The sequence below is a fragment of the Heteronotia binoei genome, chromosome 7 (assembly GCF_032191835.1).
Source record: "Heteronotia binoei isolate CCM8104 ecotype False Entrance Well chromosome 7, APGP_CSIRO_Hbin_v1, whole genome shotgun sequence".
NCBI lineage: Eukaryota > Metazoa > Chordata > Lepidosauria > Squamata > Gekkonidae > Heteronotia > Heteronotia binoei.
This window is the reverse complement of record NC_083229.1, coordinates 56,983,308-56,999,896: the sequence shown is the minus strand read 5'-3', so window position 1 is coordinate 56,999,896 and position 16,589 is coordinate 56,983,308. Positions and strand designations below refer to the sequence as shown.

Here is a 16,589-nt window from a genome sequence, read left to right as displayed (position 1 = left end):
ATAAAGGGAAGGAGATAGGGTTACCAACTCCAGGTTAGGAAATTACTGGAGATTTAAGGGGTGGGGCCTGGAGAGAGTGGGGTTTGAGGAACGTGGTACCTCAGACAGGTACAATGTCATTTTCTCCTGGGGAACCACTTTTGCCAATTTCCAGGTGAGGACTGGAGTTTACTTAGAATTACAACTGCTCTCCAGATGCTGAGACCAGCTGCCCTTGAGGTGGGGGGTGGAGTGAATGCCTTCACTTGGGTGGCTGGGAAGACAGCAAGGGGGGGGCACTCACCCAGAGCCTCTTTCTAGAGCCTGTTGTATTTTTCTTCACAACAGGTCTTATTACTAGTAGATAATTCCCTAATGGTGGTGGCCAAATGGAGTGCTCCCATTGGCTGATGAGTGCACTCAACAAACCATTGGTTCATCATGTGTCAGTCACCACCTCTGGGTTCCATTGGCTGATTCCTCTGTCTTCTGCCTACTACAGGCCAGGGAACACTGAAAAACCACCAAAACTGTATTATTTCAGAAACAAGACACATCTCCGATGCTTCTCTGTGTCCTCTCCCATCAGCCATCCTCAGAGAGGGCTGCTACTTTACTGCAGTATCACAAAGTGTTTCCTCAGAGGCCATGGCAGCTGCCTCTTTCCTATCACTTCCTCCCTCTCTCCTTCCCTCAGCTTTGCCCCAGGACAGACGATTGGGCTACTGGAGATGCTACTAGCCAAAGGCCGTTGCTAGGCAATCAATAAAGGGAGTCAGTAAAGGGAGAGCCCTCAGCTGAATATAATGCCAAACCAGCCATTTCCTCCTGGAGAATCGCTGTTGCCAATCTCCAGGTGTGGGCTGGAGATCACTCAGAATTACAACTGCTCTCCAGATGGCAGAGATTAGCTCCCTTTCAGGTGGGAGGGGAGTGAATGCATTCACTTGGGTGGCTGGGAAGATGGACAGGGTGGGGCTGCATGCACCCAGAGCCTCTTTCTAGAGCCAGTTGTATTTTTCTTCACAACGGGCCTTATTCCTAGTTAGTAATATTGTCACAATGGTTTAGATCAGGGATCTTGCTTAACTTGCTTAATATAAGAGCTGCAGAATAAACACCAGGAGTTTGAGAGCTGCAAGATATGAACATATATTTAAGAGCTGGGGGTGGGGAGGGAGAGGTGGAAAGAAAGCAGTTTTAAATGTATTCTTCAAGTCAGCTGATGGGGCGATGGGGGCTTTGAGAACCACATAATATGCATGAAAGAGCCACATGTAGCTCCTGAGCAGTTTGGCTGCCCCTGGTTTAGATCTCATCAGTGAGATCTGCTGGTACTGGCATGTTCGCTGAGACAAGATGCATCTACCAATGCTTGATGGAAGAGCCTCTTGCATAAGTGGAAAGCTCTTTGTGACAGAAAAATGTATCAGGATGGACTGGTACAAAAACCAAGCATGAAATATCAAGAGGAGACTGCATTAAATTGTATACATTTCCCCTGCATGGGTTTTCACTGTTATTTGTTTTGTTTTGCATGCTGTGATCATAATTATGTAAAATAGCTTGTCTTTATTTTAAAAGTGCATCATTGAAAGTCTTGAATAATTAATTGTGGATACTTATTTTCTCAGGGCATTTTACCTGGACAAGTCAAATCTTCCACCTAATTCAACCTCAAAAGCTGCTTACATAGATAAGGTAAACCAAAATGTGTTATATGTAATTATACTTGTAAGATCCAGATCAGCTTTGCCTTGAGCAGTATTTTAATGCATGCTGCCCACAAGAAAGCATTTATTCTTCATAGGAGGCAGGAGGTTAAAGGGCTTGATTAAAATAATTGACTCTTACAGCACCATAAGTGCTGTAGTTTTGGAAGGCAGAAGGTATTACTGTCCTCCAGTCTGTGTTTCAGAGGTTAGAGGATTTAGGGATGTAGTACTGCTGCTGCCATTTACTCTCCTTATGTCTACTTAAAACAAGGATGCAAATGCCTATACATATACTTATTGGAAAAAATGTATTAGCTGATACTGGAAATCTGCATGTTGCATCTTTAAAACAAAATGATGATTGCACATATTGAGAGATATATGTAGTATAGTGTCCTTGTAAAATGTGTTGCTAATTGTATGAACTTGTGAAATATGTTGCTAATCGTATGAACTGAAGTTTCCGAACTGTTTTCTGATGTGGTGCATATTTTAACATGGCCCTATCTGCAGATACTACTGCAGTCATGAAGCTGTAGGTTTTCAGAAATATAAACAAACAACCTGCCCCCAATAGCATAAATAGCATATGTACCTTTAAGATGTGGATGCACTCTGAAATCTCAGGAGTCACTATGAGATTGCTAGGCAACCACAACAGTATTCCCAGCCTTCAAACTTTGGTTTCAGTCAGTAAAATGCAGTGACAGGGACAGGGCACTCTCTAGGGCTATTCTGACCATCCCATCCCATCCATCCCCCCTCCCCTTTCTCCTGCTCTGGACGGAATACTTATTGGGACCAGGCCCAGCAGCAGCCATTGGGCAGCCTACTATTGTGAAATTTATGCAACCCACACAGGTGTGGCTACCAGGTGATTTGATTCCACACAATTTGATGCCACACTGGGCTAGATTTTTCCCAGGAAGAGGCTAACAGGGGAAGGGAAGGAGGGAAAGTTGAGACCCAGTGTAATGTAGTGATTAGAATGACAGACTTAAGATCTGGGAAAGTTCGGTTTAAATCCTCACTCTGTCATAGAAACTTAGGCCAATCACTTTCTCTTAGGGTTCTTGTGAGGATAAAATGGGGGAGAGGAGAATATTATAAGCTCTTTTGGGACCCTGCTTGGTGGTGGAGAAGTAGGGTATAAATGAAATTAATAAGTAAAGCTGGTGGCTGAGGGGGCAGATAAAAGAAGGGTAGGCTGGGAAGTGGGAAGTAGAAAAAAGGAGAGGACAGCCAAGAGAGAAAAAGGAAATAGTGAAAGGAAGGGGATATGAAGTAGAGCAAATTGACTTCTGCAAGTATGTGTGGGTTCCATGCTTTTAGTAATCTAATATAAATACTCTCACTCTGCAAGAGAAATTGTCTTAGTAACAAGAGCTTTGCCCCTTTTTTTCAGCTGATGCGCCCCATCAATTCATTAGATGAACTTTATCGACTAATGGTGTCTTTCATAAGATCGAAGCGCACTGCAAGTTGTGCCAACATAGCCTGCAGCGCCTCTGGGGTTGGACTGCTGTCCGTTGCTTCAGAACTTTGCAGCAGACTTGGAGCTTGCCACATTATCTTGTGCAATAGTGGAGTTCACCGGTATGATTATTTAGTCATTATCTTAATTGCAATTTATTGCTACGTTTATACTGTTAGTGACATGTGACACACACACATGCACGTCTGGTGATATCTACTTGGGCCACATGGATGCTAAAGAGATTTTCCTGAGAACATGGGGTGCCAAAAATTCCCCCCAAAGTAAAACAGCGCTCTCTGCACAACAGCAGCAGCAGCGCACCCCGAGGCTCCATTCTGGGCCACATTATCTTGGCTGGTGGCTGCTGAAGACTCCATGCTTGACCTGGGGGTGGCTGCCCAGGGGTGAGTGCCCAGGGGCCATACTGGGCTCAGCAAGAGAGTGGGAGGGAGATGGGATCCCCCACCATTAGTCTAATGGTTCCTCACTTGTCCAGTTCTAATAATAATTTATTCAGTGTTTAGCTATATTTACTATTAATATGTATGCAGAGCTGGTATATTATTATGATTAAGAACATGTGGTATGGGGTAGAATTTTTTGATTCAGCCATGAATCTCATTTTGTAACTTGAAGAAAGCCTCTGGGCTTTAGTCACCCACCTCCCTCAATATGTTATGGGTGGATAGTAACATTGGCATAGTGCTGGCTGTTACAGGTATCAATGAGGTGCTTTGTGTATAGGGTTAGGGTTACACTAGGAAAAAACTAGGATCATTCCAACCAAGATTGTGTATTTATTTTATTTTCATTTTATTTATCTAATTTATACTTTGCCCTACCCCAAAATGGACTTAGGACAACTTACAGCATAAGACCATCAACAATAAAACAGTAAATTATGTCAATGAATAATAGCAGAAAAAAAACATGCCTCGTGTCAGGCAAGGATGGATACCTGAAAGACTCCAGTGCCCAGATAATATTCAAAAACAGCAAAGGCACTGAAAAGGGGGAACTGTAGACAGGAGAGGTTAGAATGAATGAATGAATTTATAACTCTCATAGACGAGTAAACAATTCATAAAAAGGAAGGCTAAAATAGTTGAATGTCTGCTGGCTCAGTCAAAAAGCCTGTCAAAACAGCTCCATTTTACAAGCCCTGTGGAACTGCAATAAGTCCTGCAAGACTGTGATCTTGAGTGGGAGCATGTTCCACAAGGCTGAGGTGAAGGCTGAAAAAGCCTTCACCCTGGTTGAGGCTAAGAGGATGTCCCTTGGGCTGGAGACCACCAGGAGGTGTTGGTCAGATGAGTGTAAGGCTGTCCAGGTCTCATATGGGGAGCAGCAGTCCTGCAGATATGATGGTCCCAGGCCATGTAGGGCTTTAAAGATCAAAACCATAACCTTAAACCAGATCTGGTATTTGACTGGCAGCCAGTGTGGTTGTCACAACACCAACTGGATGTGTGCCCGCATAGGCATCACCATCATTAGGCATGCTCCCGCATTCTGCACTAGCTGCAATTTCTGGACCAGGCTCAAGGGCAGTTTCTGGATCAGGCTCAAGCCCTGCGTAGAGCGAGTTACAGTAATCCAGCCTGGAAGTGACCATTGCATGGATCACTGTAGCTAAGTCCTGGGTGATGAGATAGGGAACCAGTTGCCTGATCTGCCAAAGATGATAAAAGGCCTATTGCTTCAGACCAACATGGCTACCCACCTGAATTTATGGGCAACTATTTGTTCAATATATAATCAATTTTAAGCCTGTTCCTTATAAAACAAATAAATTTCCTTAATTTTAACTAAAGCTGTTGACTGTTTGTTATTTTGTAATTTATTTGATTCCTCATCCCTCAGAATACAACACCATTTTTAAACCTCTTCAGAGGTTATTCACTTTCCATTTAATTCCAAAGTGCAAATTTTGTGGCTGTTTTTCCCAAATGGTGACTAACAGCTGGATAGCTGTTCCTCCTATAACAAAAGATCTTGTCCCTTGTGCTGATGGAGTACACAGCTATGAGGGACTCTTGGGAACATCACTCAAAGGCTAAAACACCTTCTGAAATGCTTTGCCTCATTATATGAAAAAAACCTCCATTGTCACTGGTTTGAAATTGACCTGTAAAACTGCATTTGGAAGAAGGCAGAAACTTTTCATAAGCATCAGACCCAGACTCACCTGGGGCTGCATTTGCAGCCATGGGACTGGGAGCAAGCTCAGAGAGGCTGCATCCTTGGCTCTGAGCCTGCTTCAGGAGTCTGGAAGTGATGGGGACCTTATGCTACCCCTGGCCAGCCAACCAGCTCTCCTGTAGGCCAGCTGGAGGGGTGGAACCTGGAGGTGGTCCTAGATCTTGACCCCTATTTGGCCATCTGCCACAGAGCATTTCACCTCAGTTCTTTGCTGGATCTCCTTGAGTTTGGGTTGTTACGGGTTTGCATTTGGTTTACTTGGTTGTTTTCACTGCATTTTGTGGGTGGTTCAGCTTCAGTGGGCGGTTTGGGCACTGAGATGGATTCAGGGGGGGGAGGCTGTACCTGTGTGCCCACCTTCCCTGTTTGAGGACTCCTATATGGGGTCTTGGGGTCAGCTGCATGACCAGGAAGGGGCTGGTGGCAGGGAACCACACAGAGATACCCAAGTGGCATCCTGGTACTTGCTAATCCTTGGATCCCCCCTCTCCTCCCAAACGGGATGAGGTGATATTGGGTGTGAGGTAGGTTACCTAGTGCTGGATCCATCCCCATACTGCAACAATGCTTCTTCTGCTATTTTCAGTAAAAGTTGTGGCCTATTTACCCCCAAATCTGTCTGTATGGTGTCTTTGCCTTTTTGCCCTCCCTTGGACTACTGTCACCTATATTTTATTTTTACTCCATAAAAGAAATTGCACTCTTACTTGATTTATTTTATTTTCTAATACAGCTGTACTCTTAGTGTCACTCTTGAGCAGGCTATAATTCTTGCTCGGAGTCATGGCCTACCTCCTCGATATATCCTGCAAGCCACAGATGTGATGCGCAAACAAGTAAGTTTTAGATAAATATATATGTATATATTAATAATATATTAATTTTTCTCCACACAAAACTGTTTCCTTAATGGAATTATTTATTTTAATTTTTATTGCTACATTTGTACTCTTCTCTTCTGCTACTGAAAAAATCAACAGCAGACCCGGCCGAATTGGCGAATTGTACTCTTCTGAAAAAATCAACAGCAGACCCGGCCGAATTGGCGAACTACCGACCGGTGTCTAATTTACCATTTTTAGGTAAAATCATCGAGAGGGCAGTGGCGTTGCAGCTACAGAGATTTCTAGATGACGCTTCTGTCCTAGACCCGTGCCAGTCTGGCTTCCGACCGGGCCACGGGACGGAGACGGTCTTGGTCGCCTTGGCAGATGACCTCCAACGGCAACTGGATCGAGGCGGTGTAGCAGTGCTGATGTTATTAGATCTGTCGGCTGCATTTGATACGGTCGACCATCGGCTACTGATTCACCGCCTCGCCGACATTGGGGTTAAGGGGTCTGCTTTACAATGGCTCTCCTCTTTCCTCAGGGGTCGGGGACAAAGGGTGGCGATCGGGGGTGAACGATCCCAGAGGCGCACACTAGATTGTGGGGTGCCTCAGGGAGCAGTCCTCTCCCCGATGTTATTTAACATCTATATGCGCCCCCTTGCCCAGATTGCCAGGAGGTTTGGGCTGGGTTGCCACCAATATGCAGATGACACCCAGCTCTATCTGCTAATGGACGGCCGGCCCGCCTCCCCCCCGGAAGACCTGGATCGGGCGTTACAGGCTATCGCAACGTGGCTTAGACTGAGTGGGCTGAAGCTGAATCCGGCAAAGACAGAGGTTCTCTGTGTGGGTCGCGGCGCTCCAGGGGAGGAAATATCTCTCCCGACCTTCGATGGTGTGCAGCTAAAGGCGGCGCAGCAGGTGAAGAGTCTGGGTGTTTTACTGGAGCCTTCATTATCAATGGAGGCCCAGATAACAGCCACTGCCAAGTCAGCTTTCTTCCATCTGAGGCGGGCAAAGCAGTTGGCCCCTTTCCTGGAGCGTCGGGACCTAGCAACGGTGATCCATGCGACGGTCACCTCACGATTGGACTACTGTAACGCCCTCTACATGGGGCTGCCTCTGTGCCGGACCCGGAAGTTACAGCTAGTGCAGAACGCGGCGGCCAGGCTGTTACTTGGTCTCCCAAGATGGGAACATGTGCGGCCGGGGCTACGCGAACTGCACTGGTTACCGATTGTATACCGGGTCCAGTACAAAGTGCTGGTTATCACCTTTAAAGCCCTATATGGCCGAGGACCAGCCTACCTGAAGGACCGTCTCTCCTCGTATGAACCCCAGAGAGCACTGAGGTCAGTAGGAAAGAACAGACTGACTACCCCTGGGCCAAGACAAATTAAACTACAGAATACTCGCTCTCGGGCCTTTTCGGCCGCAGCCCCACATCTCTGGAACCAACTCCCAGAGGAGGTGCGGGCCCTGCGGAACCTTGATCAGTTCCGCAGGGCCTGCAAGACCACCCTTTTTAAATTAGCTTATGAATAACTGAAATCCGCCATCAACATCAACTAGAAGAGTGTCAAGGATAGCGTCAAAAATGTTTTAGTTAATTGTTTTAATTCTGGTTTTTAAGGTTAATTTAATGTTTAATTTAATGTTTTTAATGTAATTGTTTTATTGTTGGTGTACCATTGGTCACCGTATTGTTAGCCGCCCTGAGCCTGCTTCGGCAGGGGAGGGCGGGGTATAAATAAAATTTATTATTATTATTATTATTATTACTATTTATTTATTTAAATCATCTTCAAGCTGCCTTTCTATCCAACCCAGGGTCCCCAGGATGGCAAAGAATGGTGGTAGTGGAAACTGCCATCAAGTTGCAGCTGACTTCTGGTGACCTCCATTGGAGTTTGCAATCCAAATAAACAATTAGAAACAATTGAACAAAACACATAAAAAATCAAACCAGAGCATTCAGGATAGAAATAGACAATGCTGTCATAAGTGCAAACAAATATGGAATGTGCAGATTTGGAAGGTGTGGGCCTAAGAATCTAGGCCAGGAGGGCAAAGCTGAACATTACAAGGTGTCAGTTGAGGTAGAAGACTAAAGGTAGGACACACTACAGAAGCATAATGGACCTGTTGAATTCTATTATTATCATCATCTTTAATTTATATCCCACCCTCTCCGCAAATGGACTCAGAGCGGCTAACAATCTGTTCAAAACTTCAAACAATAAATACAATTAAACAGTTCAAAACTTCAAACAGTAAATACAATTAAAACACAATAAAATACAATTCTAGCATACAACTGGAGATGAAGAGGGAGCTAGAGTAATAGGCAGGGTTGAGTATGTGTGTTAATTCATTTTGTGTGAAGCACAAGCTAAAAAAAAAAGGTAGTCCCCTGTGCAAGCACCAGTCGTTTCTGACTCTGGGGTGACGTTGCTTTCACAACGTTTTCATGGCAGCCTTTTTATGGGGTGGTTTGCCATTGCCTTCCCCAGTCATCTACGCTTTCCCCCCAGCAAGCTGGGTACTCATTTTACCGACCTCAGGAAGATGGAAAGCTGAGTCAACCTGGAGCCGCCTACCTGAACCCAGCTTCTGCTGGGATTGAACTCAAGTCGTGAGCAGGGAGCTCAGACTGCAGTACTGCAGCTTTACCACTGCAATAAATTGAAACAAATTTAATTTGTTTAAATTAATCTGTAGTTAAAATTTAGTTGACCAAGTGTGTAAAGGCAATCCAATGAAGTGGCAATTTAATCCCTTTGGGGTAGGACAACTCTTGTGTGTTTCAGACTTGTCATATTCAAAAGGCTGGATTGGGGTATATTTAATGTGGATGCAGAAGATTTTTTGAAAAAAATATTCCCTCAATTGTCATATGCTGTTTATATATTACCTCAGTTTTGTGGTGTTTCGATCTCATATTTTCAAGAACAAGTTAGTCTGTAAATGTATTAGTAATATAATAAAAACAGTAAATTAGTAGAATGAATCAAAATATAAGTGCAGTTGAACAGTAGAACTTTTAAACTTTCCCACAATTTATTGTTTTCTTTGGGATGGGTGGGTGGGCAAAAGTCTGCCCCATTTCCTGGTATTTCAGAGGCTGGTGGGAGAAAAAAAGGGGGATCCCACCAGTGTTGTATGGATGTACTATATCACTTCCAGTGAAAAAATGGAAGTGGCATTATGACATCAGGACAACACTCTAGAACTCACCCAAAATTTTATGGCTTAACCTGTCATGTTGCCAGTTTTGGGTTTCACCAGAAGTGATGTTGCATGCCTGTTCCCCCTCCTCATATTTTGTATGTATTTAAAGTTATAATTTATTGCCTGTTTTGTCACTATGTTCTTCACTGCATTAAAAACTAAATTTTAATTTAGATATATATTGCTATTTTTATGTGTGTAAAAGCTAATACACAAAAAAAGCTTGAGTCGTTTGAAAATTGTAGGGCTGGTACTTGCTTCTCTCATTTCATTAATTCTGATTAATTTATGTGCATGTGTTTTTGTATAGACTTATTCAGTTTCCATATCTGAATTGTGCTTAATACAAGCCATGAATTAAATTTTGTGATGGAAAAATTTTCTCAAGGTTGTTCAGTCCAAATATGTAGGGATTCTCAGAAATTAAAACTTTAATGTGATTTAAATATGGTACAGCATTGAACAATGGAGTTTCACCTAACTCTAATCATATAGGCTTATAGGCACAGGGAAGCAGAAACATACAGAAAGATATATAAAGAAAAAAGGAAACAGAAAGAGAAGTGCAAGTTTTCATTCTTTGTTTTCTCCACCTTGGAATTTTTCCTATAAATATGGTATATCTTTTGAATTTTTGAAAAATTCATGAAGAAACCTGCTTTGAGCGGGGAGAAAAACTGAAGGGTTAAATGAAGCCCCTTCCTGGGCAATTCCTGCCCTCTTTCTTCCAGCCACAGCAAGCTGCAGCTGGGAGAAAGGGGGAACCAAGCTTTTCAGTTCAGGTGGGGCCCATATGGTTCGTGGTTTGGTTTAAACCAAACTGCCTTTTTTAGGATCATGACCTTCCCTATTGATGATTTCTATTGATTATTATCAAATAATTATGATAATATTTAAAAAGAAAACTATAACTGCTGCATTATTAAGAAGAATCCACTTTAATAGCCTTGTCAATATAGTGAAAAGCTTTCTTCCATTGAGATTCACAGCACAGGTGAGTACACTGAAGAAATAAAAGCAATACATCTTTTTGTATTATTCAAATTGCTGCAAGAATGAGTTGGAATCAAAGTCTGTTAGAAGAGTTTTGCATATAGTGTGAGTTTTTATAGATTTTTGTACTATTGTATTTTGACAACTTGATTCATGGGTGCGATCTGGCTCTCGAAATCTGCTTGTAATCCCCGGGCCAAGGGAGGCCCGGTTGAAGTCAACCAGGGACAGGGCCTTCTAAATTACTGCCCCTTGCTGGTGGAACCAGTTACCGGAAGAAGTCAGGGCCCTGCGGGATATTGGACAGTTCCGCAGGGCCTGTAAGACAGTCCTCTTCCGGTTGGCTTATAACTGACCGGCACCGAAATACTGAAGGAAGTTTATAGATAGCATACCGATATGGACTGATGTATCAATATTAATGTTTTAACTATGTAATTACTATTGTATTTTAATTCTGAATTTTATTGTTAGAATTTTTATGCTGTGAGCCACCCTGAGCCCGCTTCGGTGGGGTAGGGCGGGATATAAATAAAATTAAAATAAAATAAAGAGGTACCAGGCTTCTTAAGCCTGAGGACAGCCTATGAAAATGACCGCCATGGAGTGCCTGGGGCCAATTTCAAAATGTGACATTACAAGCTAAGCATTCTCCTACAACATTGGCAGCTGTTTCTGAGTGGGTACATACACAAAGGTGATGCCTACTTGTTTTTCTTCTCCACTGAAGGGTCAAATGGGCACCAGCATACCCATTATGGTGAGATCACTGGACCAGTGTCTTCAGCCACAAATCTTCATCTCCTTTTATTTTATTTTCAGCTTGCTTAGATCTGTACTTTTTTCTGTCCCTCAGATTTGGAGCTATGAATTGTGATAGTACATAAAAGAATGAGACCTCTTGTCCTGAATTCAATACTGACAAGGGACAAGAAGAAAAAAGAACAATGGAGGAGAGAAACAGAGAGAAGTTTAAAAAAATTAAGAAACATATCATTAGAAAAAACCTGTGGGAAAACCTTTGAGGAAAGTACATGCTACACACTAACATGTTACAAACATTGGGCAATTTTTTTGTAAACATCTTCTGAAGAGTAAGAATTTTTGAGAGGAGAAACAATGGTGAGAACGAAAGGTTAACTTTTCCTGCCTGCTGTTTTTCCATTCCAACACCTGCCATGAAGCTGTTTTGCTCTGGTGGTGTTCCAATTGCATGTTTGCAGGGGCAGTCATGCAACAAGAGTTCTGGAGGCCGCTGGGGTAAGGCAATAAAACTGCAATGGAAAAGCAGTGATCAGAGAAAGGTTTAGCTACCTCTTCAGCAGCTGCTTCACATTCACTTTAAAAGTGCTCTTGAAAAACAAAAATCACTTATCAGGACTTTGCTGCACTCCTTTGTGTTTAAAGTTGGCCCCTCCATTTTTTATAAAACAAATTTGTCCTGTTGGCTGCAATGCAATGTATTCTGACTAACCCAGTTCAGTAACTGATGTTAGGGAGAGAGCTTGCTATAGCCCTAACGAAGACTGAGAATAATGAACAGTCTTTTGTACTGAATGTTCCATTTAGGATTTTTTATATGTGTCTCTCAAAGGTCAATTTTCTCCTCTACAGGAAAATCACTCCTATAGATATCAGGTAGTTTGATCCTAAGCCCCATCATAGTTAGTCATAACAAATGAATGAAATGCTCTCCAAAGGTGCAATTTCCTAGAGCTGAGAGTATAGCAGCTGGAGACCCTAAACAGGAAAACCCTGAAAACATTTTGGCAGGCATTTTGAGTTTGTCAGAAGAGGAAAAATGAGAAAGGAATTCTGTCCATGGAAATGCTCAGTTGGATCCAAGCCATTGTTTTTACAGATTCAGTTTTAAGATTGTAATCCTTTGTAAAAAATATAAAACAAAACAAAAAAGAAGACAGTAATCCTAATATTTTATAGGATTCATTGTTTTATCATTTTATAGAATTCATTGTTTTATCTGATTCTGAGCAGTAGGCCTAGAATGCAGAATGAAAAATATGCAAAATAAGGCTGTGTTCTGATAAGTGGGATACTACTGCACACCCAGTTTCGCAGAAAAAATTAAAAGCTGGAAATACATGTGGCAGGGATTTTTAATTCCTGAAATATTAAGAGGGGGGAATCTCACACTGGTATGTAGTAACATCTCACCCACTGTCACTGGAGTTGTCAAATGACTTCCAAGAGGATTGTGGGGGTGGGGATGCTACTGGGAAGGAAAATGCAAAGTAGGCAGGGGAAGATGCATGATCATTGCTGGTGGTGTTAGGTCTGTCACAGTCCTCCCTTTCCCCAGGGTTGCCAGGTCCTACTTGGCAGCCAGCAGGTGGATTGTTGATCCTCTCTGGGAAGCTATCCCACATGTGAAGTGTGCACAGCATGATGACATCACCTGTTCCTTGCTACTTCTTCTCCCTCCTAGCTGCCTGAAAGAAAAGAAGAGCTTGCCCAGAGATGGTGGATACTGATAACCAGCATCATTTGTTCTAGGTATTTGTAGTCAGCCCCATGTCCCCAAAGTTCCCCTCTCCTCCTGCATTGCAAAATGATCTTGGGGCAGTTGAGCACTGTGAGCATTTGGGCTGGCTGGGACCCTGCATTCTCATGTGCTTTCTCCCAGCCCAGCTCACTCAGCTGCCCTCCTGGAAGCATATGATGAATTTTCCTCTTAGTATCTTGTGCACTTTTCTTGTGCAATTATATTCCCTGAAAGAACAAATAACTTTTCAGTTACAAGTTTTGAATTATTGTTATTGATTAGATGGTATTTGCCACATTGCAAGTAAAATGGTCACTTACGTATGCTAATTTTGATTCTTTTTAATGGGCTTCTTCCTACCTTATAGGGAGCAAGAGTGCAGAATACTGCCAAAAATTTAGGAGTGAGGGACCGAACCCCACAGTCTGCTCCAAGGTAACTAAACATTACAATCAACTGCCTGTGACCAGGACCATTGTGTATCTAACTCTGATATTCTAGCTTTCATTCAGATAAAACAAAACAACAAGTTTATGATACCATCAAGAGATGGCTAGAAAAGATTAGAGAATGGGGCAAGATTCAGACTGTTCTGCAGATCTTGGTTACCTCCTAGCTTTGCAGAAAAATATGAAGAGCCCCCAAAAGAGTAATGTGGTCTGCACTTCTACAAATATATGGGAATATTCCCTTTTGAGTGGCTGTGGAGCAGGTGGAAGAGCAGGAGTAGGAGCTGCTGCTTCCTATGTCAAGTGTAAAAATATTTAAGGATTACAGCATGAAAGACCAAATTGAACCAACATACTGTTAGCTGTAATAGCACACAAAAAACAATTTCCATTAATGTCAATGATGACAGAATCTCGTTATATTTTTACACAATATTATTGCCTCTTAACATGGAGCATTAAAGCAATAGGCAGAGTTCATAAAGTCCAATAAACAAACTAATTCACAAAGTCCATTATAAGTTCTCAAATGGAAACCATCAAGTCCATGAGAAGTCCAATATACAGTCCTAGTCCACACAAGGATTCTAGATAATCCCTCATTCCGATGACTTCTTCCTCAGTGAACCCTAGATAGTAATGGCATGTACCAAACTATGCCATCATAGTGATTTTTATGTCCACCCTGTATATTTTGTGGGTCCAATTAATTAATTGTGTGATTAAGTCCAAGTTTTCAAGTAATTATTTTAGACAAGGCACTCTATTTGATTTCAAAGCACTTAAGGCAAATATTTCTAAGACTACAGTGTCAACAACAGTCAGTAGTGTGATGCGGTGGCTAAAAAGGCAAATGCAATTTTGGGCTGTATCAACAGAAGTATAATGTCCAGATCACATGAAGTGATGGTATCGCTTTACTCTGCTCTGGTAAAACTTCACCTAGAGTATTGTATTCAGTTTTGGACACCACATTTTAAGAAGGACAGAGACAAGCTGGAACGGGTCCAGAGGGAGGGCAGCAAAGATAGTGAGGGGTCTGGAGACCAAGTCCTATGAAGAAGGTTGAAGGAGTTGGGGATGTTTAGCCTGGAGAGGAGGTGGCTGAGAGGTGATATGATCACCATCTTCAAGTACTTGAAGAGCTGTCATATAGGATGGTGCAGAAGGTAGGACCAGAACCATTGGGTTAAAATTAAATCAGAAGAGTTTCTTGCTCATCATTGGGAAGAACTTCCTAACAGTTAGAGTGGAACAGGCTTCCTCGGGATGTGGCGGACTCTTCTTCTCTGGAGGTTTTTAAACAGAAGCTAGATGCCCATCTGACAGCAATGCTGATCCTGTGAATTTAGGAGGATGTATCTGTGAAGTTCCTGCATTGTGCAGGGGCTTGGACTTGGACTAGATGACCCTGGGGGTTCCTTCCAACTATATGATTCTGTGATTCTATGATTCCTTCATACGTAGTAGGGTTGCCAATCCCCAGTTGGGGACAAGGGATCCCCTGGTTTGGAGGCCCTCCCCCACTTCAGGTTTATCAGAAACCACGTTCGGGGGGATATCTGCTGGGTATTCCTTTGTACCCTATGGAGATTGATCCCCATAGGGTATAATGGAGAATTGATCTGTGGTATCTAGGGTTTGGGGGGCTGTTTTTTGAGGTAGAGGCACCAAATTTTCAGCATAGCATTCAGTACCTCTCCCCAAATAACCCCCAAGTCCAATTTTATGAGTCTCAAAATAAGATGACCCCATCTTCCATTATTTCCAATGAAGGAAAGACATTTAAAAGGAGTGCTGTCCCTTTAAATATGATGGCCAGAACGCCCTTTGGAGTTTAATCATGCTTGTCACAGCCTTGCTTCTGGCCCCGCCTCCAATGTCTCCTGACTCTACCCCCAGAGTCTTCAGATATTTGTTGAATCAGATCTGGCAACCCTATAAGTAGTGATAGTGTCATGCCATCTGTGTTCTATGTCAAGAATTTCATAGTTTATGGAAATAACCATGCAATACTTAAAAAGGTAAAGGTAGTCCCCTGTGCAAGCACCAGTCATTTCTGACTCTGGGGTGACGTTGCATCACGTTTTCACGGCAGACTTTTTTACAGGGTGGTTTGCCATTGCCTTCCCCAGTCATCTACACTTTCCCCCCAGCAAGCTGGGTACTCATTTTACTGACCTCAGGAGGATGGAAGAATGAGTCAACCTTGAGCCTGCTACTGAACCCAGCTTCCGCTGGGATTGAACTCAGGTCATGAGCAGAGAGGTTTAGACTGCAGTTTTGCCATTCTGCACCATTGAGCTGCTATGTAATACTTTAAAAGCACTTAAACAAGATAGTTTATGGAAATAACCATGTAATATTTAAACACCACTTAAATAAGATAAAGCTAGGATTTAGTGTAATAATTGTCTTTGTTTTTTATAGATTGTACAAGCTGTGTGAGCCACCACCTCCTGGTGGAGAGGAATAAAGATTCATGTTCAAAGAGTAATCAAAATGCCAACTACTGTGACATCGAAGTAAAATCTGAACAGTTTTCCGCAAAACATGCCTTAAGTACTGATAAATTGCAGCACTTTGCTCTGGGTACAGCAGTGTTTCTTCTTAAATATGACTGTGCAAATGAGGAACAATTATTTTTGTGGAGAAAATATAGATGGACTTTTTGTGCTTCTCTGTAGTTTATATCTAGTAATTTTACACTGGAATAGAGCTACAATTTTAGTAGTTACTTCAACAGTGCTGGTTATTCAGTAATGCTCTAGTAGCAACATGAACACAAAGATATAGTATTTCATGAAAATGTCATACAGACAATCCTTATACAAAAGCAGTGCCTTGATTTTGTGGCAGATAAAAGGATAGCTTAAAATCATGCTACACTTTTGTTGTCCCTTGCATACATAATCCCCTTACCAGTTTCCGTCTTAGTTTTGTAGACTGTAGCTATATATGAAATCAGTTAGCATACAAAGATACAAATGTTGATAGAAAAAATGGAAGTGTTTCTAGTACAGTGGGATGCTAAGAAATCACTAAAGGTAATTTCACTTTACAATTCTAGGAGAACCATCATAATTTCTGCTCTCAAGTGAGCTGATGGTGGTAACTGCTTCCATGTGGATTGATCATTTGAAAAATCTTATTCCAAATGCTTTGATCAGAACACACCAGTGAGTCACAAGAGTTTTCATATGAGTTC

General features: G+C 42.4%; 1 protein-coding gene across 2 annotated transcripts in view; it reads left to right on the top strand.

Moving 5' to 3' along the window:
- Positions 1–16,222, top strand: part of PREX2 (phosphatidylinositol-3,4,5-trisphosphate dependent Rac exchange factor 2) — a 202,395-nt gene extending 186,173 nt beyond the window's left edge. Inside the window, exons 36-40 of one of the 2 annotated variants that reach the window (XM_060243668.1) lie at positions 1,614–1,680; positions 3,100–3,290; positions 6,107–6,209; positions 13,300–13,367; positions 15,812–16,222. In XM_060243668.1, coding sequence (XP_060099651.1) covers positions 1,614–1,680; positions 3,100–3,290; positions 6,107–6,209; positions 13,300–13,367; positions 15,812–15,857 — 475 coding nt within the window. In that variant the 3' untranslated portion in view covers positions 15,858–16,222. The remainder of the gene's footprint in view (positions 1–1,613; positions 1,681–3,099; positions 3,291–6,106; positions 6,210–13,299; positions 13,368–15,811) is intronic. The other variant, XM_060243667.1, reaches the window with a different exon arrangement.
- Positions 16,223–16,589: the final 367 nt, after the last annotated feature.